This window comes from Struthio camelus, chromosome 15 (genome assembly GCF_040807025.1).
Source record: "Struthio camelus isolate bStrCam1 chromosome 15, bStrCam1.hap1, whole genome shotgun sequence".
Taxonomy (NCBI): Eukaryota; Metazoa; Chordata; class Aves; order Struthioniformes; family Struthionidae; genus Struthio; species Struthio camelus.
The window spans coordinates 17,267,796-17,292,227 of NC_090956.1; the positions used below are offsets into that span (position 1 = coordinate 17,267,796).

Sequence of the window (24,432 nt, forward strand, 5' to 3'; positions counted from 1 at the left end):
AGAAATACTTCCAGTCTTACTCTCAACTCACTGGAGGTTGCTATGAAGAAAATAATGTGTCTTATTTTCTAAAGCACTCTAATACAATTTTGGGGGGAGAAGGGAAGAAGCAATTCTGCTTTTCTTACATCTGCAGTTCAACAAAGCCAGGTTTAAAAAGCACAGTACAGCAGCAGCCATAACATCCAGGCTGTTACTCCCTTTCTCCTGTTATGTTAGCATTCAGAAAAAAAACACATTAGGGGAAAAAAATCCATATTAAATTATTTAAATTGGTAAATTAATCTAAGCAATTTTGCCTAAAATTGACTAGGGAGAGATCACATGAATTGCTCCGCAGATTCAAGCGGCGGTCTCTTGTGGGGCAGAAGAGTGATAGTTATCATTCATCAGCACAGCTAGGTACAGGAAGAAAACTTGTTCTTAGCCCCAAAGAACAAGAGGGGAAAGCCTACCATTGTCAGCTTACTTGCAACCTCAACCATTCTGTAATTCTGTTATATCCCAAGAGTCACCAAGATGGAGCTGTGCATAGGACCAAGCCCTTCACCTCTCTTTTTCCTTGGCTAATTCAGAAACAAGGGGGAGTGTAACAAGTTCCAGATACCTCGCTGACAGAGTTAAACACTCAAAACTTTTACTAGTGGGAAGAATGTGGCACATGTCACATTTTTAAATTTAAAAAAAAAAAAAATCCAATTAAATGGAAAAGTTACTTAACCAGAGTAAATCGAGGACAAAACAGAAAACAGGAAAATTACTGCCATGAAATACTCAAACTAAGAAACAAGCCACAAAAAGCTGAAACGCTGGAACAGAGCACAGAGGAGGGCCTGGTTTTGCTGTTGGAGGTGTTGGAAATCACTTTCAAACCGAATATTTCTAGCAATAGAGTTAATTATGGCTAAAGGCATAAACATGCATATTAATTCCAGAGCAACTCTTGACCTTTAATGGCAAAGGTAATAGTTTTCTTTTTCCTCGTGTCAAGACTCCAATTATGCTGAAATAACAGAGACAGAAGTTTCATTCATCGGAGAGAGAAGGTACAAACGAAAGGACGTTTGTACAAAGGAAGGTACTCATGAAAGGACTGGGGAATTCCCTGAAATCATAACTTTCCAGGGGGTTTGTATAACTAAGTTAACTGTTCAGCTTTCACAATGAAAGATGCAAGCTAGGAGATTAGCTTTCTTGGCTCTGTTTTTAAAAAAAAAAAAAAAAAAAGACACCCAAAAACAACAACAACACCACCACAACAAAACGCAACAACAAAAACACAAAAACCCCAAAAATTTATATAAACAACATTCTTCATCTCCCGTTGTTCCAATTATTGGGGCACTTTTTTCCTTTGTCAATGCCTGGTACTTCAAGACTAATAACTAAAAAAACAGGGTTAAAAAGAATTATTTCACATGTATGTTCTCCTTACTTGCACAGATTCTATCACCCTTAATAAGGCTTTGTGAGAGGGAGAAAATAACTCTTTACTGAGAAGTATGGCCATGGATACATGGATTGCTGAGCTGGATGAAGAAACTACAATTCCACCATCACCTCCGCTGTTTCCCCAAGGACCCTTCAACCCAGAGCCATTTGTACCGTTCCACAGCTCTGAAAGAAGGGACTGGAAACTTACTTATTTTTCAGTCTGGGTTAGTCATTAGGTCACGGCAGTCATTCAGCTGGGATAGCTTGAACAGCTGCATGCAGCAATGCCCTCATGATCCCTTCTATTGGCAGATTTGTGCAGAGGTAACCTCCAGCTGGTGGAGCTGAAGTCTTCACAAAGCACAGCTAGATCCTGAAACAGACATCTGCCCATATCACGCACGTCTTGCACGTCTGCTAATTGCAAATAGTGCCTAAGAGCAGTTCAATATTTGACATCTATTCTTCTCATTTTACCACCTAGACAAGAATAAATATAACTTCTCTGCTATCTAAAGTGATAAATAGATCACTAGCACCTTTGCTACACATCTATTCTCTGACATAATCAGTAGAGATTATGGACAAACATGATACTTGTGGTGCATCTTCAAGATGCACTGCCTTCTTACAACTCCTGAACTAATTTCTTGCTTCTTAATACTAGGAAGCATCCCTTTAGAGTCCAAAGAGCTATTCCAACAAGGAACTGTCCCCACCTTACCTTACATGAAAACATGACACACAACCCTTATCCCATATGCCATGTATGATACAGCCCTTAAGAACATCCAGCAATCACAAAGATTAGAACTGAAGTAGAAAGGTTCTTGGGATTGAAGACAATCAGTTATTCCTTTCTAAAACAAAAGTTCATCCCTTTAAGAAAAGGGATTGGATTTAATAAATAGTCATATTTTTCAAATTAAAAATAAGTTAAAAATTAATTTAAAACAAGCTAGTATTTGAATAAATATGGTTCACTAAGTGCTTAAATACACACATGTGCTTTTTTTTTTTTAAAAAAAAAGATTTCTCTTCAAGTTAGCTCATGTTTTAAAGAAGCAAATTCTATAATACTGCCATAAAATGTTGTGCCTTCAGGAAATAAAATATTGCTTTTCTTAGCCCTTTAAAATTTGAGTCAGTTCCCATCCGCTCAAATAAGATCGGTCAGAGCTACTCATTATTGCTTGTAAACCTGAGGAGAAAGGAAAAATAGTCTATCTTCAGGAAAGATTTGCTTACTGGAGGCAGGTTCTCTGCCTATACCTCCTAGAAAACAGTTTGTATTTTTGTACCTCAGTGGGATTAAAAAAAAAAAAGTCAAAAAAACAAAAAAACCCCACAAATTTCCTAATAGCATCCAGTTGGATCAGAAGAGGTTTTATGTTTGACCTGGAATTGATTTTTGAAACATGCCATATCTGTATTAAGGTATTTACAGTTTGCTTTAAGTCCCTGCTGCTGAACTGCCCACTTTACTTTCTGATGTGTAAGTGGTACCCTGGGCACCCAGAAAACTAGATTAGTTCTGCTACACATGAATAATCTAGTCCTACAGATCATAATAGATAAGGCAACATCAGTCTCCTCTACCACGCGTAGGGAAAGGACTGATTGGAAAGAGCCCTTTAAACTTTAGTAATATATAGATTCATGCAAACTGATATTCATCCCAAACCATAATTTTCAAAAAAGACAACTGATAAGTAGACACCCTATAAAATTCCAAAATCTGCCATTTGAATTCTAAGTTCTTTTGTTGAAAACATTTCCCAGAAGGCTCTGTGTCCAAATGGCTGCTACCTGTGGTCACATGAACGACTGCCTCAAGGCTCAGCCCCTGCAGGCTCTTTGGTCTGGTGAACAGAGTAGCTCTAGCGGCAGCTGGGAAGCCCAAAGCAATGTTTCCACGTCACTGTAGCCTTGACCCTGCTATCTAGAAAGGTGGGAGCTGCTCTGGGACTGGCTGGAAGACGTCGTGGCTCCACTGAGCTGGGAAAAGCCACTGTTGCAAGATTCCAGGCTTGACATAGATCCCCTGGGACGGGATGAAAAAGATACATTTGTTAGGCAGCTATTTACAGATAACTATATACATCTGACAGGAGATCAGCTTACTCTCCGTAATGCTTTGAAAAGCATTTTGGTTTTTGTCCCATCATTTTCAACTTGGTCTCTAAAAATCTCAGGGTTCCTCTGTGCCATGATGAAAAAAATGGGCATAGACATCTTTTTTGCTAGCTACAGCTATTACGACTTGCCTCTTACAGTCATTCTGGGAGTGGGGCACAGCTGGAACTCTCTGGGGCTGCATATACAGCCCCTGACCAGAAATGTACAACTAAAGAGCCCTCCAAATGCTGCATAGCTCAGTGAACGTAGTCAGAATAGCTGCCACAACTAACGTGAGAACTCTGGTGTGCTGGCACAAGAGTCTCACCTCCAGCTTGTCCAGCCATAGTCTTCAGTTCCTTCCTGCCCACGGCGAACTGGATTTGCTCTAGCTGTAACACATTTTACATAGGCAGAGCAACAAGAAACAGGTTTGAATGATTAGAGCGAGGAATTTGCTGCTGCTCTCACTCAACAGGATCTGGGCAAGTCATGTTGTTCTCAAGGTCAGCACTTGCCCATCTGCAAGTCTGATCTACCTAACGCTTCTTCCAGCTCCCAGTAAAATGTCTGTAAGTACTTGCAAAGTATTCAGAACACCTAATGGTTGATGAGAGAAGTACCTTTTGCATTAAAGGGGGCTAGACAAATCCTGCAGAGATTGATGTACTTGTCTATTCAAAAAGCACTCTCCAAGCCACATAACTGACATCCTTCTCAAATGCCAAACTAGTTTACAAAATAGGCCAGCTGACATTTGTAAGTTACTCCAAAAGTAACTTCTCAAGCGTTCCCAACTAAGATCAAACCTCTCAGCAGCCAAAAACCTCACCACTTCAGGAAGCTGTAAGCAGGAACTGAAGCAGCAGTTCCACTGGTGAATATACAGTCAAGGCGTACATCCAGCCAAGTTGTACCAGCTACAAAGGGAAAACCTTATTACCTGCACCACTAAGAGGAGAGTCTTTTTGCAAAAGATCACCAAGCTTGTATCAGTCTAACTTATCAATGAAACGTCAATACTGTGGACGTGATTGACATCTGGATGTTTTAAGTCAACACTCAGTCCTCTCAAATGGCTTCTCTACTGCAAGTCACATAATAAATCCTCCCAGGAGATCTCCTACCTGAAGTCCTTGGATGCAAGCACCTCATAGTAGTATATGATCTTGCACTTGTGACTGGAAACTTGCAAAGAGGCAAGGACATCATCCACCCGAGGGAGGCTAGAGCCAGAACAGGGCAGAGGGCCATGCATTTTCCACTGGAGAATGTAAAAGCCAGGCCAGCGAGTCACATGAGATCCCTGGGAAAAAAAAGACAAAGGTGCCATCAAGTGACTACCAGATGTCTTAAGAAATAGCTGAATGAGTTCACAGAAGTCAAAAGAAATTACTGAACTGAATGCTTTGGGGAACATAGGCTGCTCCATGTTATTATACATGCCTGAACCAAAGCCCTGTAATGCTAGTAAAAAGAACTCCCCAACAATACATGATTCCCCACCCCATCAGTTCCTTCTCCACTTCCCTCCATTTTGGAGTTTGCTAGGATCGTAAGATAAATACAAGGATCCAAACACATCGGACCTGGATGCTCTCTCCTTCCCGACAAACCAGCGGAGATTCCATACGACTGTAATCCACCCCAAGGACCCATGTCTTATCAATTAGCTGCATATTGTCCCCAGCAATAGAGGTACTTGGTAACATGGCTTCTTTGTGACTAGTTTCAGGAGCTCGTTTGGAGTGAAAAAGGCTGAACACCACATCTCCCTTCAGGATGTCAAAGTCCCAAGTGATCACAGATTCCCCTTCCAATATCTCTACAACTATCTAAAAAGGAAACAAAACAAGCACATTTTAAAAAGTCAGGTCTTCAGATGAGAGCCAGCATCTTCCTCCCACATACACAAAGATGTTTTTCTCTACAGTCTTTCAGTTAAAGTATTGGTCTTGATTCCTAAGGAGGATACAGACTGACTCCCAATCCCAGTCTTCTACCCCCGTGGATCTGCTTAGCCATTTTTACCCTATCTTTCCCCTGCATCAGAGTTGCTTGCAAATCATTTGCTAGTTCTAGGAAAGCCTCAATGGAACTGAAGCAAAGCATTCAGGGCCACAGCAAAGAGCAACTTAAGAGCGGCTAAGTACTCTAGAAGCCAGTTCTGTTTTTTAAGAAGTCCAAACAGGCCAAAGCAGAGTTATTCATCATTAGTGAAGCTAGTGGACTGTACTGAGATTACTAAGTGCTCCTCAAAGTGTCCTTTTGGACATTCTCTTTTCCGATTACCCAAGTCAGCTTATGTACCAACTTCCTATATCACTACCATTTACTGTCCTAGCTGCGCCACTGAGAATGGAAGCAGTACTATCACAGACAGGAAACTGATGGAGCCTTTATTTCCTCAAAAAAGGAGGAAGAAGAGACTACATTTTACAGAAGAACTGGTCGCACTAGAGATAAGAGGCACTGCCTCTTAAGTGTCCATTCTTAACTCCCACACCCCTAGCTGTTAGCTGGCCCATCTTAGCCTTCCCAAGAAAGGCACGCTATGGCTGAAACATCTAGCACTTGCATTTCTGGGAGCCGTTCATTGTTCTAGTCAGCCTTAACAAGCAGAACACATTACTGGTATCAGTTAAGCTCCTCCTTCAGCTATATAAAGTTCTGGTTTGTACCTCATGTGGAGCTCCTTTGAGAATACTCGCAGAATGATAGATTGTTTCTGTCCATAACCGGATGTGATCTGAGTTCTCTGGCTCTTCATCTGTTTGATAGAGTGACTTGGGAACAAGCCCACCTTCTGGAACATTGCACTGCAAGAGTCAAGCACAAACGTGAGGAATCATACTAATCTAGTGGTAAAAAGTCATCCGTACCATGACACTGTAGATGGACATCCTCAGTTAATGTAAGACTTCACAGCTGGCCTAAATTTACTTGAGCAACAATGATTTTTCTGACCTTTAACCCCCTTCTCCAAGGTAGCATCACCACTTCAAGGCAAGGTCGTCAGCGGCACAAACTGTCCATTTGTACGGCACTCAGAGCAGTGGTATCCCAACCAGAGCAGAGATGTCTGGTTGGGATACCACCCTTTCAGAAGGGACTGGAAGGCCAGGAGTTTTGAAAAGAAGGACTCTTAAGGAGTTTGCACATTACACGTTCCAGCCACGCTACAAGAAGGAAAACTCACCACACAATCCCCTCCCAGGAAGTCTGGGATCACATCTTTATCCACATAGTCTACCAGCCCTCCTGGGCCCTGGTAGTTATTCCCACTGTAAATAAGGAACTTCTGCCTTGTGTTGTCATTGATAAAGGGACTAACCTGAAAAAAAAAAAGGGGGGGGGGGCAGAGGAGGACAGAAAACATTGGTATGCCATTGAGTGAAGTTAGAGACAGTGTTGATACCATCTTCCATTGGTGCTTTAGACCCTACATTGAAAGGCCTAGTCAGCAGGAATACAGGCCAGCAGTAGCATAGAGCTTTGCGACTCTGAAGCACTTCCCCAAAGCAAGGGGTAACATTATACTATATCCTCTCACAAGATTTTTCCACCTCACGTAAAGTAAGTGAGCAATCACCTCACCACATAAAAACTCTACAAGAAACGTATTAACTATGTTCTTACGTTGCCAGAACAAGTCAGCAGGCATCAGTGTGTGCCATATTTATTACTTTTCTCTTCAGTGCCCTTCAGCATGAGATTTAAAAACATGTTTGTCTTTTCCCATCAACATGAAAACCTATCACGTTTGGGCTACTTCTGCTGCATGAAGATTCACAGTTTAGATCCCAAATTCTGTCCTGCTTTGGTGGAATGACAGTGATTAGAATCATGCTGTGGCACTTCAGGAGCGTAGCCACATATTACCAGGAAGTTTTTCCCTCTTTAAGTCTTCAAATAAGCAGAACTTACAACAACTAGGTGGTTAGCTATTTGTACATGCAAAAATGCTTATGATCCCTGCAGCGCGGATTTCACCCACCAGCGTCCAGAGTACAGGAAAAACCCTGGGTGCTCGCACTATCAGTAGTCTCCCCAGGGTTTCGGGGTAGTTGTCTTCAACAACCTCGATTATCCGAAGCAGGGCCTTAACTCCAGGACGCCAGAGGTGCCGCATATTCAACCCTTCCAAGTCCACTAGACATGTCCAGGATCTAAACAAACACAGAAAAGCTACTTGTCAGAACTTCATTGTACAGTGACAGCCTGGTTTATCCATGAGACACTCATTTCAGTAAAACCATAGGTTGCACAAGAATCTAATCCAATGAGGTAAACCAGCAGTTCCAATACAATAAAAAGTAGATCTCTGCTCAAGCGGCAACCTTTTGGTAGACTGGATCCAAAAGTATAAAAGAGACACACTATGCCCAAGACGAGAGAAAACGTCATCAGTGTGAAAGAGGATGAAGATACGCAGGCCCATTGCTAAAAATAATGAAAAAGTGCATTTTGAAGACTGCGTTTTAATATGAAAGTGGAGTCTGGCAGGCAGTTCCCTGTATTTAAAAAAAGAGAGAATTTTAGGACCTGGATTAAAATCACCAAGACAACAAGGTCAAATTCCCTTGGAGAGGGACAGAGAGAGATGTATAATGAAGGGAAGGGCCAATACTTGCTTGCATATGAAGCTGTCCAATTCATTTGCATTTAATTCCACTAAATATGGTAGCCAAGGCCCAGGCTGGAACAGTCCGTAAGAGACACGCGCAACACTGCTGTCTGCCGTTTAACCCTAAGAACATCTTTAAAACCTTCATGGAAACATCATTCCCATCATTTCAGTTACATTCTGTAAGGATACAAGAAAACTAACTATACTAACGTGATGGGGCGGCCAAAGAGGTTGGTATTTTCCTCGCATCTCTTCTGTCCTTCTTCATTAATTGACAGAACCTGAAATTAAAGACAGCACAGAGTGGGTAGCCTGAGTATGACTGAGGAGCCAGGAGGACCCAGAAACCTTCTTTCAAAGAATACAGAACCCAGAGATATACCAGTCTGAGAACTCACAGTATGCAAAACGGAATAAGATTCCATGCAAAAAAGGCTGCTCTACTGAAAAATAAGTTCTGCTGAACATGCAAGGTACAGATGCTGAAAACTTAAGATTAAATAAAAGAGTCTCAAGCCAAGTGTTATTAGCTAAGCTGTACAAAAGGGCCATGGAAAGCTCATAGTTGAGCTGCAAATGATCAGAAAATATCCTTCTGGACCATTCATACCATTACAACATCTCACTCCAAATTCTCTCTTTGCAGGAAGGCAGAGAAGCTATATCACACCAAAAGCACTAAGGCAAAGCTATAACTTAAGAGCTGCCAGCCATGAAACCCAGCAATTATTTCTTTGTGCACCAGGCAGGTAGATTCCTGCTGCATTTTAACAAGTACTTCTAAGTTTCCCAAGGGAAGTGTAGTTCCTCAGCTGAGAAATGAAGGCAGCTCTTACATGTCGCAGTAGAGATTCTTCTCCCAGGGCTTTCACCAAACCTTTTGTGTCCATCTGGCCAAGACGAAGGACATAGAGTGGTCGTCCATCTTTAAAACAAAAATAAGGGTTTTAAAACAAAATAACTGAACTTGAAATGCCCAAAGAGGGAAAGTTCTCTGGTGAATCTGGAAGTGAGAACGTAGAGAAGGGGTATGCAGACAGATTACTGTAACCTCAGCTTCATATGACTGATGATATGCTGTATACTGTGAAAGATGCAGTTTAGAGGAGTAATCAAAAGGGGTTGCTAGGGCTGTCGCCTATTCAGAGAACGTCTCAAACGATAAGATAGTTTGCTCTTTGATGGTCTCAATTAGTGAGGCCAAGGTAATAGCAACATAACCAGATTGTCTGGAGATAGACTCTGTCCTTCGACTTTAGGAGTACCTAAAGATTAGGCATAGGAGGAGAAGCTTCCACTACAAATAGAGTTGAGTACGGTAGTCTCCCAGGCTATCACTCTATTACCTTTTACAAATGCCACATTAAATATTTTAAAAGGATAAAAATGACATCCAAAGGCCATCCTATCAAAGAGACGCTTCATACTAGTCTGCCAGGTCTGTGCAGAGAAAATAATGAAGCTACAGCAAAACAGTACGGCTATTTGTAGGTGTTAAAACTTATCCATGATATAGTTCTTCGCTCTGTTTATATAAAAAAAGTTTCAGTACAACTTTCTCCAAAAGCCACAGATTGCTTATGAGGTCTTATAGTGCAGACTATCTTGTAGTGTCAATGTAAGAGGCAGCTTCTAACCTCTGTCTTGATAATGCCATCCTCCAGTGTAGTACTCATCCAGGAGGGCTGGGGGCCTCCATGACTGTAGGATGTAATCCACCTGGTACTGCTTTCGCCAAGCCAGTGACTGACAGAGCATTTCTCGAGCTTTGTCAATGTTGAAGTCACGAGCCCTCAGAAATCGAAGGATATGTTCATCTTTGGGGATCTGAGAGAAGAGAGAAAGTCCAAGGATCAGGACCGGTACATTGCTTGTACCACTGTTCCATAAAACCTGCAGGGAAGCCTGCAGAGCATGCAGCAGTTTTTAAACTCTGAAAATTAAGATGACAAAGATTAAACCTACGTTTTTTCTTTCTTCCTCCCCGCCTAGCTAATCCAGTTCATTGCAGCAGATGGTGCTAGCAACAAGAAAGAAATGACCAGTCCACACCCCTTCTAGAGATATGGGCTTGATGTTTATCTGAGTAGGAATTAAACATGCATTTGCACAGCCTGTGAGAAGGCACTGCACTGAGCGAATGACCAGAAACCCCAGCAAGCAAACTGTGTGCTGGCTAAAGTTTCCTTCAGCTGGCTATCCACAAGGACAAGCAACAAAATCCTCAATGAAAGTAACAGAGCTGCAAGATTACATCCCTGTAAGTCAAATTAGCAAAGGATGAAAAGCATCCTTAGGCAACACGTTAACCAAGTTAACCTGTACTATTTGGTGATGGATCATAACTGTACAGTCTTCATAGCATTTTATTTCAGCTCCCATGCAGGCCTCTCTCCTGCTTTGTTGCTGACTATGCTGCACTGGCCTTCTCTGAACACGAAAGACTTCAAGTTCTTCCACAGGCTCCCCCTTCCCCTCAAGCACATTACAGTCTAACTCTTATCAAAAACAAACAAATACACAACGTGCCCTCACTCTATAACTCATCCCAACACTTTTGGTTAGTAATTCCAGCATCACGGGCACGAAAGCCTTTCCAAACAGAGTCTGTAAAATGGCTTTTTCCAACTTCCTTCCAAATCTCCTAAGCTCCCCTTTTAACTGAAAGTCAAAGGAAATCTGCTGTCTAATAGTAGGAAGCAGGAATTAACAATAACCCTGACAGATCCCAGAAAAATGGCAAAATTTGACTTAAAGTGTGCCAGTTGTGAAAACAAGTAATTACAGCTGCACATGCTGTTGATTGCTTTTCTCAGGCCCTTCACCCCTGTTCCCCAAAATGCATTTGACCTCATTTGCTACATCAGGTTTCCATTAAAAATGCAAGTTCTTTAGAGCAGGGATAGTCTCCTCTAGACTATTTGTACTGTGTTTAGCACAATGCAAGCAATCTGAGCTCCACTGTAATACAGAAAAAAAAAAAAGTGTGTGTTCAGGAGTCAAAGCTCTTTTGTTTGTTCTCTGACATGCTGATGAAAATAGAAAGCAAGGAAGAAAGCAAAGCCACTAGTGGTGTCAGGCTGAGAGCAATTTCATTTTCACAAGCTGATATGAAGCTGCAAGAGATATTAAGAATCAATTCCATGGAAAGAAAGGGGTGGAGTTTAGACAGCCTAAAGTCAAAGCCTGGGGTCACCTGAGGAGGGGATGGGAGATTAATACTGTTTAGCACAATGCTTCGTTTCTAACACTTTGCAAATACTGTGTTTGTATGTCATAAGCAGGAAAAGGACAAGCTTTCCCAAATCAGATTTCAGATGTATTTAGAAGAATGCTCACAAAGTTTTTCTGCTTTGTAGTAAGATTAAAGACAGCAGAATTGTTATCAGATGATTTACATTTTCATTTTTGCTGCTCAAAGAAGCCATTATTCACAGACAACAGACAAAACCCACAAACATCCACAACAGCCCTTGATCTTCTGCTAACAGGAGGGAGAGGGGATGGCTCTTGCACAAAGTTTTGCTACTTTCAATAGTTTTCAAACCTAGACTGTACATAGCTACTGGTAAGATGCTACTTTCTACATGAGACAAAAGTTCAAACCACTGCAACATCTAGAAATTGTAGGCCAGGGAAAAACTTAGCACTTGTGTTTGGACCAAAGGCTCTGAGTAGATTTGGAAAGTCTCTCAATTATCTTTGTCCAGTCAAAGCAGTAATTCCCATACGCAAGAAAATGGGGTTTTAATTTCAGCCTGTTGTGCTATTCACTGGTGGAACTACACACACTCTTCTACATGGTACAAAACTATTGACTAGCAGTTCTAAGTTTCAATTTCTTCAAATGCTCAGATTTTTAAAGCAATGACAAATCCAATTATAAAGAACACTGTGTTTTGGAAGGAAAAGGGAACAGACAGTGAAATAGGACAACAGAAAAGGACAAAAATAAGAAGGGACAATTTCCAAGAAACAGGAGATCTACAAATATTTTTTGACAGAGCAATAAGAACATCCCTGCTTTGAATTAAAGGAGCAGAAAGTCATAGCAAGATGACAACCTCTCCAGAGGAAACGCAAGTCCTGCAGGAAAAGTTTCTGATTTTGTATTCTGACAGGCAACCTGCAATTCAAGACAAGCAAGGGGGTTTAGGATAAAGTCTGAATAGCCAGCACCATCCTACCTGCTTGTTCAAGATCACAAAGCCTATACAAAGGGTACAATGCTGCTCCCAGCTGTCCCCGAGAGCAGTCAGCAATCAGCTGTACTCTGTCAAGGCAAGAACTCAGCAAGCAGCTCTCAGGAAGAACAAGCTTGCGCACACTCCCAGAGCTCTAAGTACCCCAGTGGGCAATTGTTCCACATTGCTCACATGTTCTCCGTTTTACCTTTTCCACCTTCCATTCCCAGACTTTGACTAAGGGCAGGGAGGGGGAAGGGAACAAAGAACCAAACAGACAGACATTTAGAGTGTGCTTCAAACTGAAACTGGGACCCTTGCAGATCACAAGCGTGGATAAAGTCTGACAGCCTTACTCTTATCTAAGGCTGGTTTTCAACATGATACTCAATAGCTAACAGATCTCCTACCAGTCACACTCAAGTCCACGCTGTTTTGCCAGACAGATCGCAGTAGACTTTGAAAAACAAGTACTATATTTCAGAGCATAATTGTGTCTGCTAAGCTTTGAAGTTTTTAAAAAAAAAAAAAAAAAAAAAAAAAAAAAAAGGAAGCCAATTTGCATCAGCAACCCCCAGGGAAGCTTAGTGTTGAGTTAAATTTGCTGGATTCAGCCCCTATACTCCTTTAGCTAGGATTGACCCCTGCCCTTGGTTTCCTGTCTGTTTTTTTCCCAATACCCTTTTCCCTGGCAGAGGATCACATCAGGAGAGACACAAATCCCAATCAATATTTATTAGAGCACCTTTTATTAGTTAAGCTGTTAGTATTAACAGCAGATAACTATCCACACAGTTCACTCACATACACTCACAATTACCTTGGTTGGGAGGCCAAACCCAAGCTGTTTACTCAGAAGCATAGCATCATACTGACATGCCAGCAGCCTGCAGGTAGGTGTTCAGAAAGTCCCTCAGAGTCCTTTTTTTATCAGGTGTTTTATCTAATCCTGTAGTCTTGCCTGCCTACAGCAGCTACTGCCATCTTGGACATGGTCCAAACTATACAACCTACTGTTGAGGCTAGTATATGCTGCTGGCCTTGGACAGATTTGGCAGATGCTTGGTATTCCGAATTTATCAGCTCTTGCAGATTCAACAGCACAACTAGTCTCCAGAGCTTATCAGGTCTTAGGAGACTTTCACACACTACCTCTCAGCATACGCTTTCCTCTCTTCAGCCTGCTGTTTTCTGCTGTTTCTCCATTGACAGGTACCTACAGAATCCACGTGCACACTCACACTGAAAGGAACTTTACAACGTGCTGACCTCATGCGTTCGTGAACAGTAGAACTACAGCACTAAATCTTTATTACATTTATTTCTAAGTATGCACATTAGCTTTCCCAAGGAAAAACAGGTGCCTAAAATAGTGTTTAAACCCTTTATAGTTATAGATGACACATGCCTTCTCTTGGCTCTGAGCAAGATACAGCAAGGCATGCAGAAAGTACTGGCAATGCTCCTTGCAAATAACAGTTGCTTTTGAAAAAGCCAGTTAAGAAAAGAGAAAATTTTTAAAAGACCATGCAAGCTGGGGGCTCCTAGCCCATTCTGTGTGACTGTGAGCAGTTACCTTTTATGCCAGAAAACTATTACTATTAAAACCTTATCTAGCTGTACTTTGTTTTGAAGGGGTATCAATTGCTCCAACTATCTTTCTCCTGTTTTCCCCTCTTCCTAAGCATACACCATCTACCCAGCCTACCCAATTACTCTTTCCTTCCTTCTCAACCAACTTCTTTGCGTCAGGAAATTTGAGGGTTAGACCTCCTCGAAAGACATTCAAGCTGCCCTGGGCTTTGCTTTTCTCAGCCACATATCACTTATCCTCTTTGCCTTACACAGAGATTTCCCTTAGACTAGGAGAAGCCCGAGAAGCTGCTGAATGTTACAGAAGCAGCAGCAGAGTTGCTGTTGGTCCATAGTGCTCATGTTGTTTTTCAGGGACAAAATGTTTCCACCTACGTTAGCTGGCCACCTCCAGCTGTACTTGCCCCAAACTAGTGCCCTCAGCTCCTCTATTTTAGGGGCTTAGTCAATATATCTCAAACCATGAGGTGAGACAGTCTCTACTTTTTGAATTCTATGTGGTTTTAAAATAGCAAATTTTGATAAAGGAGACAAAAACAAGATCAGGATTAATTCTCCTAAAATAAGTCAGCATTTGTCTGTACAGGCTTACACAACCTGCCTGATATGACATGCACAGCACACTGCTGACATGCACTAGCTGAGAGCTAGGTGTTATTGACTGCCTCTGTAATGAGCAGCATCTGCCAAGAGACAGGAGATGCGCTATCAGTGCCCCATGCCATTTCTCCCACTCCACCCTATAGATCCTGGGAAACACAACCCATCCAGACAGGCTGTTCTGGACAAAGCACTGATCAACGTCTAGTCTAAACGTATTGCAAAAGCACTGTGCTCTATGACCACAGTGCAGACTTTATAGAATTGGCAGGACTGAACTGGGCCATGCAGGTGCAGCCAGTGATACTGCTGGATACTGCTGCAAGACCATGCAGGCAGTCTCCATGCCTGGCCTTTTACCTAACCTTGCCAAAACAGTTAAGTCTCAACGCAAATTATCTGCGATCCTCAGTTTTACAGGGGAAACTGAATGCACACAAGCTATGAGAACAACTTCATTCAGGTTTGAAAAGGGTGTGCTATGCCTCATCTACTTACCTTGCCTTTGTGCGTTTCTTGAAGCCACTGGCGAAGGCGGATCAAGCAACTTTCTTGCATTGGAGTCAGTTGGCCCAGATATCGTTCAATGTAATCAGCATCCAATTTGTCAGCTGGAGAAAGAACAGAACAATTCAGAGGAGGACTGGCATAGCCACAAGGGAGAACTTGGGACATGCAGTTATTTCCACACATCAGGTTATTTATCATTTACACTGGAAGACCACGGAAGCCTTCATTTTAGCTGCCTGCCCTGAGGGGAGAGAGTAGGTGACGTTCTCATGGTGATTAGGGCATGAGGACACAAACAGTGTATAAGTTATCAAAGCGAGATTACTCAGTTTGTCTCTAAGAACACTAATATTTCATTCAGCCCTGAACCGCCCCAGCAGGAGCTTTCAAAGAAATATCATGAGCTCTGGCACTCACTTCTCATTAACAACTCCAGGCTCTGGCTGCCTAAATCCCCTGGTGTCCTTAAAAATCTTACTGCTCTCTATTCCAATGGCATGAGGCTAAAAGCAGCCACCTGAAAACTGAAATGTTATCCTGCTTACGGATGCCAGAGGGAAAGGGTGAATAACATCAGCAGTTCAGACAGCAAGGGAGATTTTTGTCATGAGGAAGTCCTGTGTGTACCAGCAGCTCAAGGTCCCTCCAGATCAGAGACAAAGGATAAGGGGTTTGAGGCTGCCAGCATCCAGAGATAGAAGCAGATGTGCCGTCAGAGGCTGGTATGTGCAGATGCCAGCGAAGAGAACATGGTACCAACAGAGGAGCAGTACAAGCCTGTAGCTGTGCTAGAGGCACACAGGCACACAAGAGGAAAGGCTGGGAGGAGGACCTCTCAGCTAGCTCTGCATCCGGTAGGATATTCTTCTCAGCAGATACCATTAGCTACAGAATAAGGACTGGACACCCACAGGACACACTGTTGCTGACTGATAATACAGAAATTGCATTTGATAAACACTGCACCCCCACAGAATCTACAGAGCTAGCAAGCTGAGGGGCAAACCTAGGGAAGTTTATCAGTTCACAAGCAGGAATATAAGCGGAACAAGAAGAGCTGCTCTTCTCTGCTGATAGATGGAATCTGCCACTCTTAGATTAACCTTAATCTGAAGATCTCAAACCACATTAACATTTCTTATACTCGCAGTTCCCCTGTGGATTTGAATTCTTTTTACAGACAGTTTCCCACACAGAGAAGCTACCAGAGCAGGTCTGGTGAGAGCAGAAACAGTAAGCCTCCCAAATTCCAGGCTTTTTCCCTAGGTACAGTCAGCAAAGCAGGTGCGGTCTTCGCTTCTGAGGAACAACACCACCTATTGCCAATATCACAGCTCTCTCTAAATTAAGATGATCCCCTATTTCTTTTTCTCATACAACAATTTTCTTTGGTTTAGAAGATATCTTCAGACTAACACACAAAAGGATAAAGCTTGATTTGGGCATTTTGGGTGAGCAATGCACTAGGCCCAAGTCCCAAGAATGTGAATTCTGAAAGAGTCAAAATGTTTCATTATATGTCAATTATTTTGTACTCAAGATATCTTTAGGTTTCTTCAATTTCAAGAATAAAACAACAAAGATCAGATCAATGTTTTTTTCTCAGCTCAAAAACATACTATCTGCTTTTCCTGTCTTTTCAGCACTGTTTTTCTTGGCTTTTCAGTTGGGGGGGGGAGGGGAAGAAGGGGGAAGTTGTTTGTATTTTTGTTGAAGAAAAAAAGATAACTTCCTCTCCTCTCTGCCCGCAGTCCAGAAGCGAAAACTCATGCCAAAAAAAAAAAAATAAAATAAACCCATTAGTCACACAGAGCTACTCAAGGCATTTAGACTGCCAGTTGCTGCTACTGCCTGGAAATCACATACCATCAGGGCTGACTGCCTCCATTGGAGAGCAGGAGCTGCCAGTTTGCTCTTTGGTAGTTTCAAGAGCCTCAGACTCAACTGGTTCGTCACCAGCAACATGTCCAACAGCCAGGATTTGCTCATCCTTCTGTCCACTCTCTGAGGGAGGTGTCCAACGGGGGATGAATGTGATACCTTGGGAGATCAACTCCTTCAGATAGTGTTCAATCACTTCCTTGCCCTGGAGGGGAAAATTCATGTTCGTAAAGAAACACAATCCCACCCCATTAAAAACCAGCTAGGTACAGAAAGTTTCCCTCAGGACAGGCGACTAGAGCTGCTAGAGATAGAAGAGAAATATTTATCTCCTTCCACCTGCATGAATCTGTGCAAAAATTATATAGTGCTTTCACACTGAAAAATGGCAAAATACAACACTAGTCAGGCAAATTCAGCTACCTTTAAAACACTTTTATCCTGTTCTCCTACTCCCAAATCATTAGTTTGCTGCATTGTTCTTCTACAACCCAGAGGAAAAGGCCACCAAAAGCAAGTGCCTCTCCCCCCAAGCTACTGGAGAGGCAGGGTGCTATTTTTACGCAGAACTTTCTCTTTCTGCATGAGAACAGTGTCCTCAGCACCTGAGGAGCCTGGCATCACAGCATCCACTGCAGCCCTCCTCTGGTACAGCCTGCTCCCTTCCCCTGCACAGAAATATTCCTGTGAGCAGATTGCTTTTGCTCATTGCACACTGGCTTTTTCTTCATTTGTCCTGCCGAGCAATTTCAAACATACAAGCAAGACAAAGCAAAAGTATAAAACTATACTGGGTCTATTGTATAGAAAATAAAGCCAAGGCACACTGGCAGCAGGTGTTTGATTTCATTTTGTGGCACAAGGCGAAGCCCATCTTACCCGTTTGATGTTTGAAGTGTATTGCTTCATGGCAATTTTTTCCACTGTGCTTTCAAAGCCAAAAAATGACTTGATGTCGAGAGATGCAGACTGTTCAAAGCAAGTCCACTCCTCATTCTCAGGGTGTACCTAAGCCCAAAGATATACGCAGGGTTGGATGGTAGCAGATCACTCTGATTATGGCTGCTGGTACCCACTTGGCTGCTTATTCTCCAAAGCCACAGACTGACAGATCAGAAGCAGCTTCCCATGACAGACCCACGTTTAGAGCCAGACTAATTCTCCTAGAGTAATAGAAGCCATCAGGAACTGGACATATGAACATCTGTGGTTAGAACAGCATTCTTCACACACAAAGAAGTCAAGATTAAAACCCATCTCTGTCTGGCACACCTAAACAGTCGTATCAGTGGCAGAAGTTGCACTAAAATAGTAGCACGGCTGCTGACTTGAAACCATCATGCCAATGCTCCTTATGGAAAGATAGACGCTGTCTCACAAAAACTGCAGTTAAAAAAACTCCGTATCTCCAGCAAAAAGGAAGAACATAAAACAATTTTTCTTCTAGCTTTGGACAAGAAACTCGGCCACCAAAGGTTGATCTTCCCCCCAAAACAAAAAACACGTGGCAGAGCTGGGAGTGTTCCCTCATTGTCAGTTCAAAGTTCATCTTTTCTTTCTAGCCAGTTCCCCTCAGTTACTGTATATACAGTAAAAACATAAGTAATCTTTCCCTCTTCAAAACTCAACTCTTTTCTGAGGAATTCTGCCTTTTCTCTGTAGGTGCTGTTATTCACAAACTGGCATGAAAGAAAAAAAATCCAGCTTCCGCCCCTCGTCCTGCCAAAAGATACGGTGAGCTCTGTCAAGGACACAAATTCCCTCAGGGGGAATATTAAGCAGCTGTAAGAGGGGATCATATTTCTCCAAGTTGCTTCAGAGAACATCGCAGAAGCAGAAAGATGAGAATAAACCTGTTTCCGGTGCATTCTGGCAAGGAAAAGGAAACTGGTAAAAATAGACCAGGGAACCATCTTGAGGATGCAGGCAGCTAGCTCCCACTCTGTTCCAGGAAGAATCCTCCCCTCAAAAGCCCAGCTGCTGATGTTTCCTTTCGAGGGACGCAAGCCAGAGGTGACACAGCCAAAACCAGCAAGTGCAACAGTCTGAGCAATTCCAGGGTTGACCTGGCAGTATTTCAGAACTGTAAGCACCCTTCATAATGATGGAAGTTTGATCTACTCTAATTTTTGGGAAGCTGCATGTAAATACCCAACAACCTCTGGCTCAGGAGCCTCCCCATCACCTTTCAAAAGGCTAACAGCTTTTCAACTATGTGTTTTTCTTGACACAGAACCGACTTAACAGTTTGCTTGCTTCTAAGCAGCTGAGCTATTGTCCAGTTGCCAAAAGGGCAGGTATGTAACAGGATCTGAACTTTTGTTTAGAGAACAAAAAGCAGTATCTGATTGCTTCTAGAAACAGATGAAGCTATTTAATGGTGACTGAACCCTAATAGCTCATATACAGTGAAATGGCACACCACTGTCTAAGATATGGCCACAAAACAAAACATCCCAGGCTATGAATAAGGCTTGAGACCTTAATCCACATATTTAGAACAAGAACAGCATGACATCATCTTAAAACTTGCACTTATTTGTGGACAAAAAGGAGAGTTAAGTGCCAGACTTCTCTCCTGTCCTCCCCATATCTCCCATTATAATAAATACTGTGGGTTTCCTTCTAAATGTTTCTTCTAAATACTATGCCCGAGCTCTAGATGCTATTAACTTGCATTCCAGCCATTTTTGTTACTCTCACTCCAGGACCTAACATTCCAATCAACCTAAGAAAGTTTCTGAAAGTTTTCCCCAGAAAAGCATTGGAAAAGGCCTGCTCTCTAAGACCCAATGGCCTTCCAGTCCAAGAGTCTCCAGTTGTAGTATGCTACAGTCCAGTGTTGAGACTCATTCAAGCAGCTTCACACTGTATGTTAGCCTATGACTTTCAACACTTCCTTCACAAACAAGTAGAAACAGGAAACTTACTGAGTAGCTACATGTCTCAAGGACAACAACACGGTTGGCAAAAGTCTCATTGTGGGCTTCAATGCGGAGAGTTCGCTCTTTCCAGTTCACTGTGTTTTTCTGTATGAAGAAAACATACTCTACCCCTGCAATCTGAGAAGGATGAAGAAATAAACAAACATGGAAAAAAAGAGGGCGAGGGGAATCAGAAATCAACCCTTTGCAAGCTTAGGAGTAAAGTTTCCATGGCTACAGCCTTAGAGTCTTTACTAATCTGTGCCAGCCAACAAAATCCAAACTCTGTGCCCCTAGATTCCACTTACCTTCTTTAGCAGCCTAGGAGCATCCACATTCAGTTTGCAGCTCCGTTCAATGATATGTATAGCTCCATCATCACTCCTGGATTCATGCAGGATTTCACTCCCCAGGAAGACTGGAATCTCTGGACATGTGGGAAAGCGCTTTTCATATGCCTGGAAGTGAAAACAGAGCAAGTTTCAGCTTCTGGATAGATCAATCTTAACTCTTTCTGAATTCATGCATTGCCCTACAGCAAGGGTCTAACAAAACGATCTCCTTCGCTTCTGAGAAAAGCGGAGGTGATGCAGGGGGAGAAAAGCTAAAGCAAAATAGTCATGAACAGAGCTGGCCTTAGCTGTCAGTCATTAAGCTAAGTATGCCTTAACGTATCTTTTCTTTCACACATAAAGCAGAAACAAGAGCTTGTTACTAAAGAATATTAGATAGGGAATCATAAAAATTTGAACATCACAAGCCAGGTCTTCAGTTAGCATAATGTCTGCTATCTTAGGACTAGACCCAGAGATAACAAAATTTAAGTCAGACATTGCCTGGATGAAGAAGCTATTTTAACAAAATACATAATGCTCCTATAATTTAAAAATGGAATGTGCCTAATAGTTGCTCCAGACTATCTAGGATAAGACTACCAATTATTGACTACTCCGTTTGCTTTGATTCACCTATTTCTACAACAACCTTCCTTGTTTTAATGACCAACACGCCTTTGAAAACTCTTTTTAACTAAAGCTTCTTTACCAGCTCTAGCCAAAATCCACTTTTCCATGACACTTGCAGCAAATAAAGTTCAATTGCATAAATGTTACCTACTGTTGCTTTTTTCCCCCCTAACTTCCCTCTACTTGTCAGTCTCTCATCATGTTGCAAGATCTTTGGAGGATGAAACGTTTTTCTTGAATTTCTGAAAAACGTCTTGCATATCAGGATGCTATTATAAGTATATAATCGAAGCAACACCAGCACACACTGCATAAGCAGCCCAAGATTCAACTACAGCTGTCACTGGAGAACTTGTGCACTCTTTCTCATAGAGGGTTAAACCATTCTGGTCATAATATGCTCCTGCTATCACTCCATAGATACACTTAACCTCTATGAGCTACCACCATCTTCCCATCTTCTGGAACACACAACCATCTTAAGCATTTAATTCTCTCATGAGCATTTACACTTTTATCTGCCACAAAAATAGAGTTTCATGTGGTCATGATCAAGATCAGCTCAACTATCAACACACACACACACACACACACACACACACACACTCACATAATGCTATGAGCATGCTCAGAAGGGGCTGCATTGCCCATTACCCAGCAGTTTGAAAGCCTGGTTGCCCCAGTACATACTCATGTACCCTCACGCTGGGAACAATACCTGTTCTTAAAATAGCTCAGGCACTTAAGGACACATTTCATATCTCCTATTCCTAGATCTCCAAACGGAACATAAATTATCTCAGGTTATCATATTGCTCCAGTATCCAAAGAACAGTGCAAGCAGCGAAATTCTGACCGTAAGCAAAGTACTTAAGTCTTTAAATCATCCTCCCTAAGTCACTAAGTAACCTTCTGCCCACTTTGCCATGTTTGTTGGACAACTTTCACTGTCTGCAAGGCCTCTGTCAGAAAGCCTAAAACATGTTTTAGATAAATATAAAACTTCCCATGGCAAACGATTATTTCCAATACCTGGGTCCATATGACACAGTCAAATTCATTGCTTTAAGAAGCTTAACTTGTCATGATTGAAATTCTTGAGGGGATATCAGACACTGCTGAAGGATGCTCCCAGCTACCCACTTTCTAGTAAACTGCACTTTTCTCAAGGGTCACAGAGCAAAAGTTAACAACTTGCACTCTGAGGTCTGCAGTTGCCAGCACGTTAATTGTCTCAGGGCAAAATTAGTACTTCTTACCTTTCCCTCCAGCTGCCTTCTCCCAATCCTCCAGACTCCAAATTACCATCTTTTGCTATCTCAGGGTACTCTCTCCTCCCTTGATTGTTTTTTCTCTTCTAGCACATACAAGCAAGAATCTCTTCAGGCCATCCAGACTATCCATTCTTCGCTACTAGAGTCTCATTGTTCAGACAGTGAAAGCTGCAAACACCTTTGTAAGCCAGAACTCTTGGCAACTTTTTTCCGCTGTTTGTCTCATGCCACTCCTTACACGTGCCCATAGCTCTCTTGCAAAAGGCATAACCAGAAACCCTATCCCAAAAGAACACTGCCCCCAGTTAATCCCATGAATTTGGAAAACAGCAGTTAGCATAGAAGCTAAAAAAACACCTCGAATGCGAAGAGGATTGTATAAGAACGGTACTAGGATTGTCCACTCACCTGACAACAAATTAGGCCTGTCTAGATATCCCTGGGCTTTTTCCCACACTTCAGTCTTTGTAGGAGTGACAAGCCCTCCTCACTCTCAGCTACACTGCACCAAATCTCTTGCTGGCTGCACTCACGCAATGCTCTTCCCCACTTCAGCTCCCACCTCCATGTTAACGGGTAACACGTTAGGTTCCAGGACTCCAAGATTATAACGAGCAAAGACTAACTATATGAAACAAAGGCTGGCCCAACTCCATCCACTTCTCAAAGCAGCTAGACTGGAAAAAAGGCCCAAGTATGGTGATCCCAACTTTTCTTCCTCCATTTTTCAGGACTGCAGTTGTGCCGTGAACATTTGGGAAGGAGTTGCCAGAGAAACAAGATCTGTTCTTCCCATAGGACACAATGATCAGAGCACAGGGATGATCTCCAAAGGCCTCACTTCAACACTTTTACCAGGAGTATTGAATTTTAAGAGCCTCCTCTCCACTGAAAGGACACATTGCAAACATGAAGTCTCATACAGCTCTCCTGAATATGGATATGTCTAATTCCGATTTGAAGATAAAACTGCTGGTTCTGGTTCTCAAAACATAACTGTTTCTTTCTCCACTATGTAAGCACCTGACTCAGCTGGAGATAGGCTTCTCAAAAAAACTGTCATTAAATATAGCAAAAACAAGATCATGATAACTATTAAAAGTGCAGTCACACAGTCATTGCTTCTGAGAGTTAAACCATATCTAGAGAAAGAAAAAAGGTCAGGAAACTGAGGGACATGTCAATGCAAAGCCCTGGTGATATAACTAAGATAACAGCCCAAACCCATCACCTAAACAGACAGAGCGTTTCCATATTTGAGAAAGAATCTCTTTCACACATTGATGGTAAGTCCTTTGCTAATCTTCCTTGCTCAACAACTCTAAATATATAGCAGGTCAAAGATGCCTGAGATCATATGAAGGACAGCTGAAATGCCATGCTTCAGGCACAATAATAAAGTTATGCTACTAACATGCCTAATCTTTAATCACTGAAGAGACTGAGCTATCAGGAGACCACTCCACCTCTTGCACCCAGCATCCTCTTATCAAAAATCAGTATCTATACACAACAGTACATTTCGGCTCCAACAGAGAAATTGTTGGAAATTATAAAGCCAGAAAAGCATCCTAGAAGTTGTCAGCCATTGCCAAAACTGGCCTTTTTCTTCTCCTCTGTGATTCTGCAGAGCGAACAACAGAATATCTGAGTCAAATGAAAGGCAAGGGGGCCTTAACATTAGCTTGTTTTAATACTTCAGCAGCTAATCTGCCTGTATTTGCCCTTTCCTCTCCTTGCTGCAGTAACTCTGCGTTGACTAGTGTACAGGAATTAGGATTTGTCTACCCCTTCTCTGACCCAGTCCCCTCCTCCCCAGCAATAAGTACAGCAGTATCAAGTCACTTCTCTTTCCTAAACTCATGCCCACAAGATTTCTTAAAGTTAACACCTTGATGACTGAAGTCTTGAATAGAATCAAATGGGGGGAAACGGGGGGAAGGTTTGGTGAAGCCACTCCCTCCCCTCTTATAAAACCTACTGGGCTTAACATTCACAGGCAAAAGCTAACACTTAATCACCTGCAGATCTTCCAGCCCAAGCAAGCCAATGCTTCACGCTGGATTCCAGGCTCGGGCTGCCTTTTCCAGTAGAGTCTTCAGTACTGACTTCATATCAGATCAGACTGAAGAAAATCCCCAAGCAAACGAACAGCCATTGCAGGAGCCGTCTAGGCAACCCAGAGCACTGCATACACCAGATTAACCAAGCAAGCTATTTCCACAGCCCATTTTACAATAATTCTTTTTTTTTTTTTTTTAAAAAGGTTCAGAGTAGTGAGCTTTTTAACAGATCTCCAACTGTTTCACAAGAGCTGGT

The 24,432-nt window shown here is 42.3% G+C and overlaps 1 protein-coding gene across 3 annotated transcripts in view; it reads right to left on the reverse strand.

The window, feature by feature from the left end:
- Positions 1–1,212: 1,212 nt before the first annotated feature.
- The window catches only part of SEC14L5 (SEC14 like lipid binding 5), a 40,393-nt gene continuing 17,173 nt past the window's right edge, over positions 1,213–24,432 (reverse strand). For 2 of the 3 annotated variants that reach the window (XM_068909009.1, XM_068909010.1), the window contains exons 5-18: positions 20,183–20,332; positions 19,881–20,012; positions 17,830–17,958; positions 16,936–17,155; positions 15,058–15,170; positions 9,820–10,009; positions 9,019–9,107; positions 8,393–8,463; positions 7,550–7,721; positions 6,752–6,886; positions 6,234–6,371; positions 5,142–5,387; positions 4,680–4,858; positions 1,213–3,478 (exon numbers count right to left, since the gene is read on the reverse strand). In XM_068909009.1, coding sequence (XP_068765110.1) covers positions 3,373–3,478; positions 4,680–4,858; positions 5,142–5,387; positions 6,234–6,371; positions 6,752–6,886; positions 7,550–7,721; positions 8,393–8,463; positions 9,019–9,107; positions 9,820–10,009; positions 15,058–15,170; positions 16,936–17,155; positions 17,830–17,958; positions 19,881–20,012; positions 20,183–20,332 — 2,070 coding nt within the window. In that variant the 3' untranslated portion in view covers positions 1,213–3,372. The remainder of the gene's footprint in view (positions 3,479–4,679; positions 4,859–5,141; positions 5,388–6,233; positions 6,372–6,751; positions 6,887–7,549; positions 7,722–8,392; positions 8,464–9,018; positions 9,108–9,819; positions 10,010–15,057; positions 15,171–16,935; positions 17,156–17,829; positions 17,959–19,880; positions 20,013–20,182; positions 20,333–24,432) is intronic. The other variant, XM_068909011.1, reaches the window with a different exon arrangement.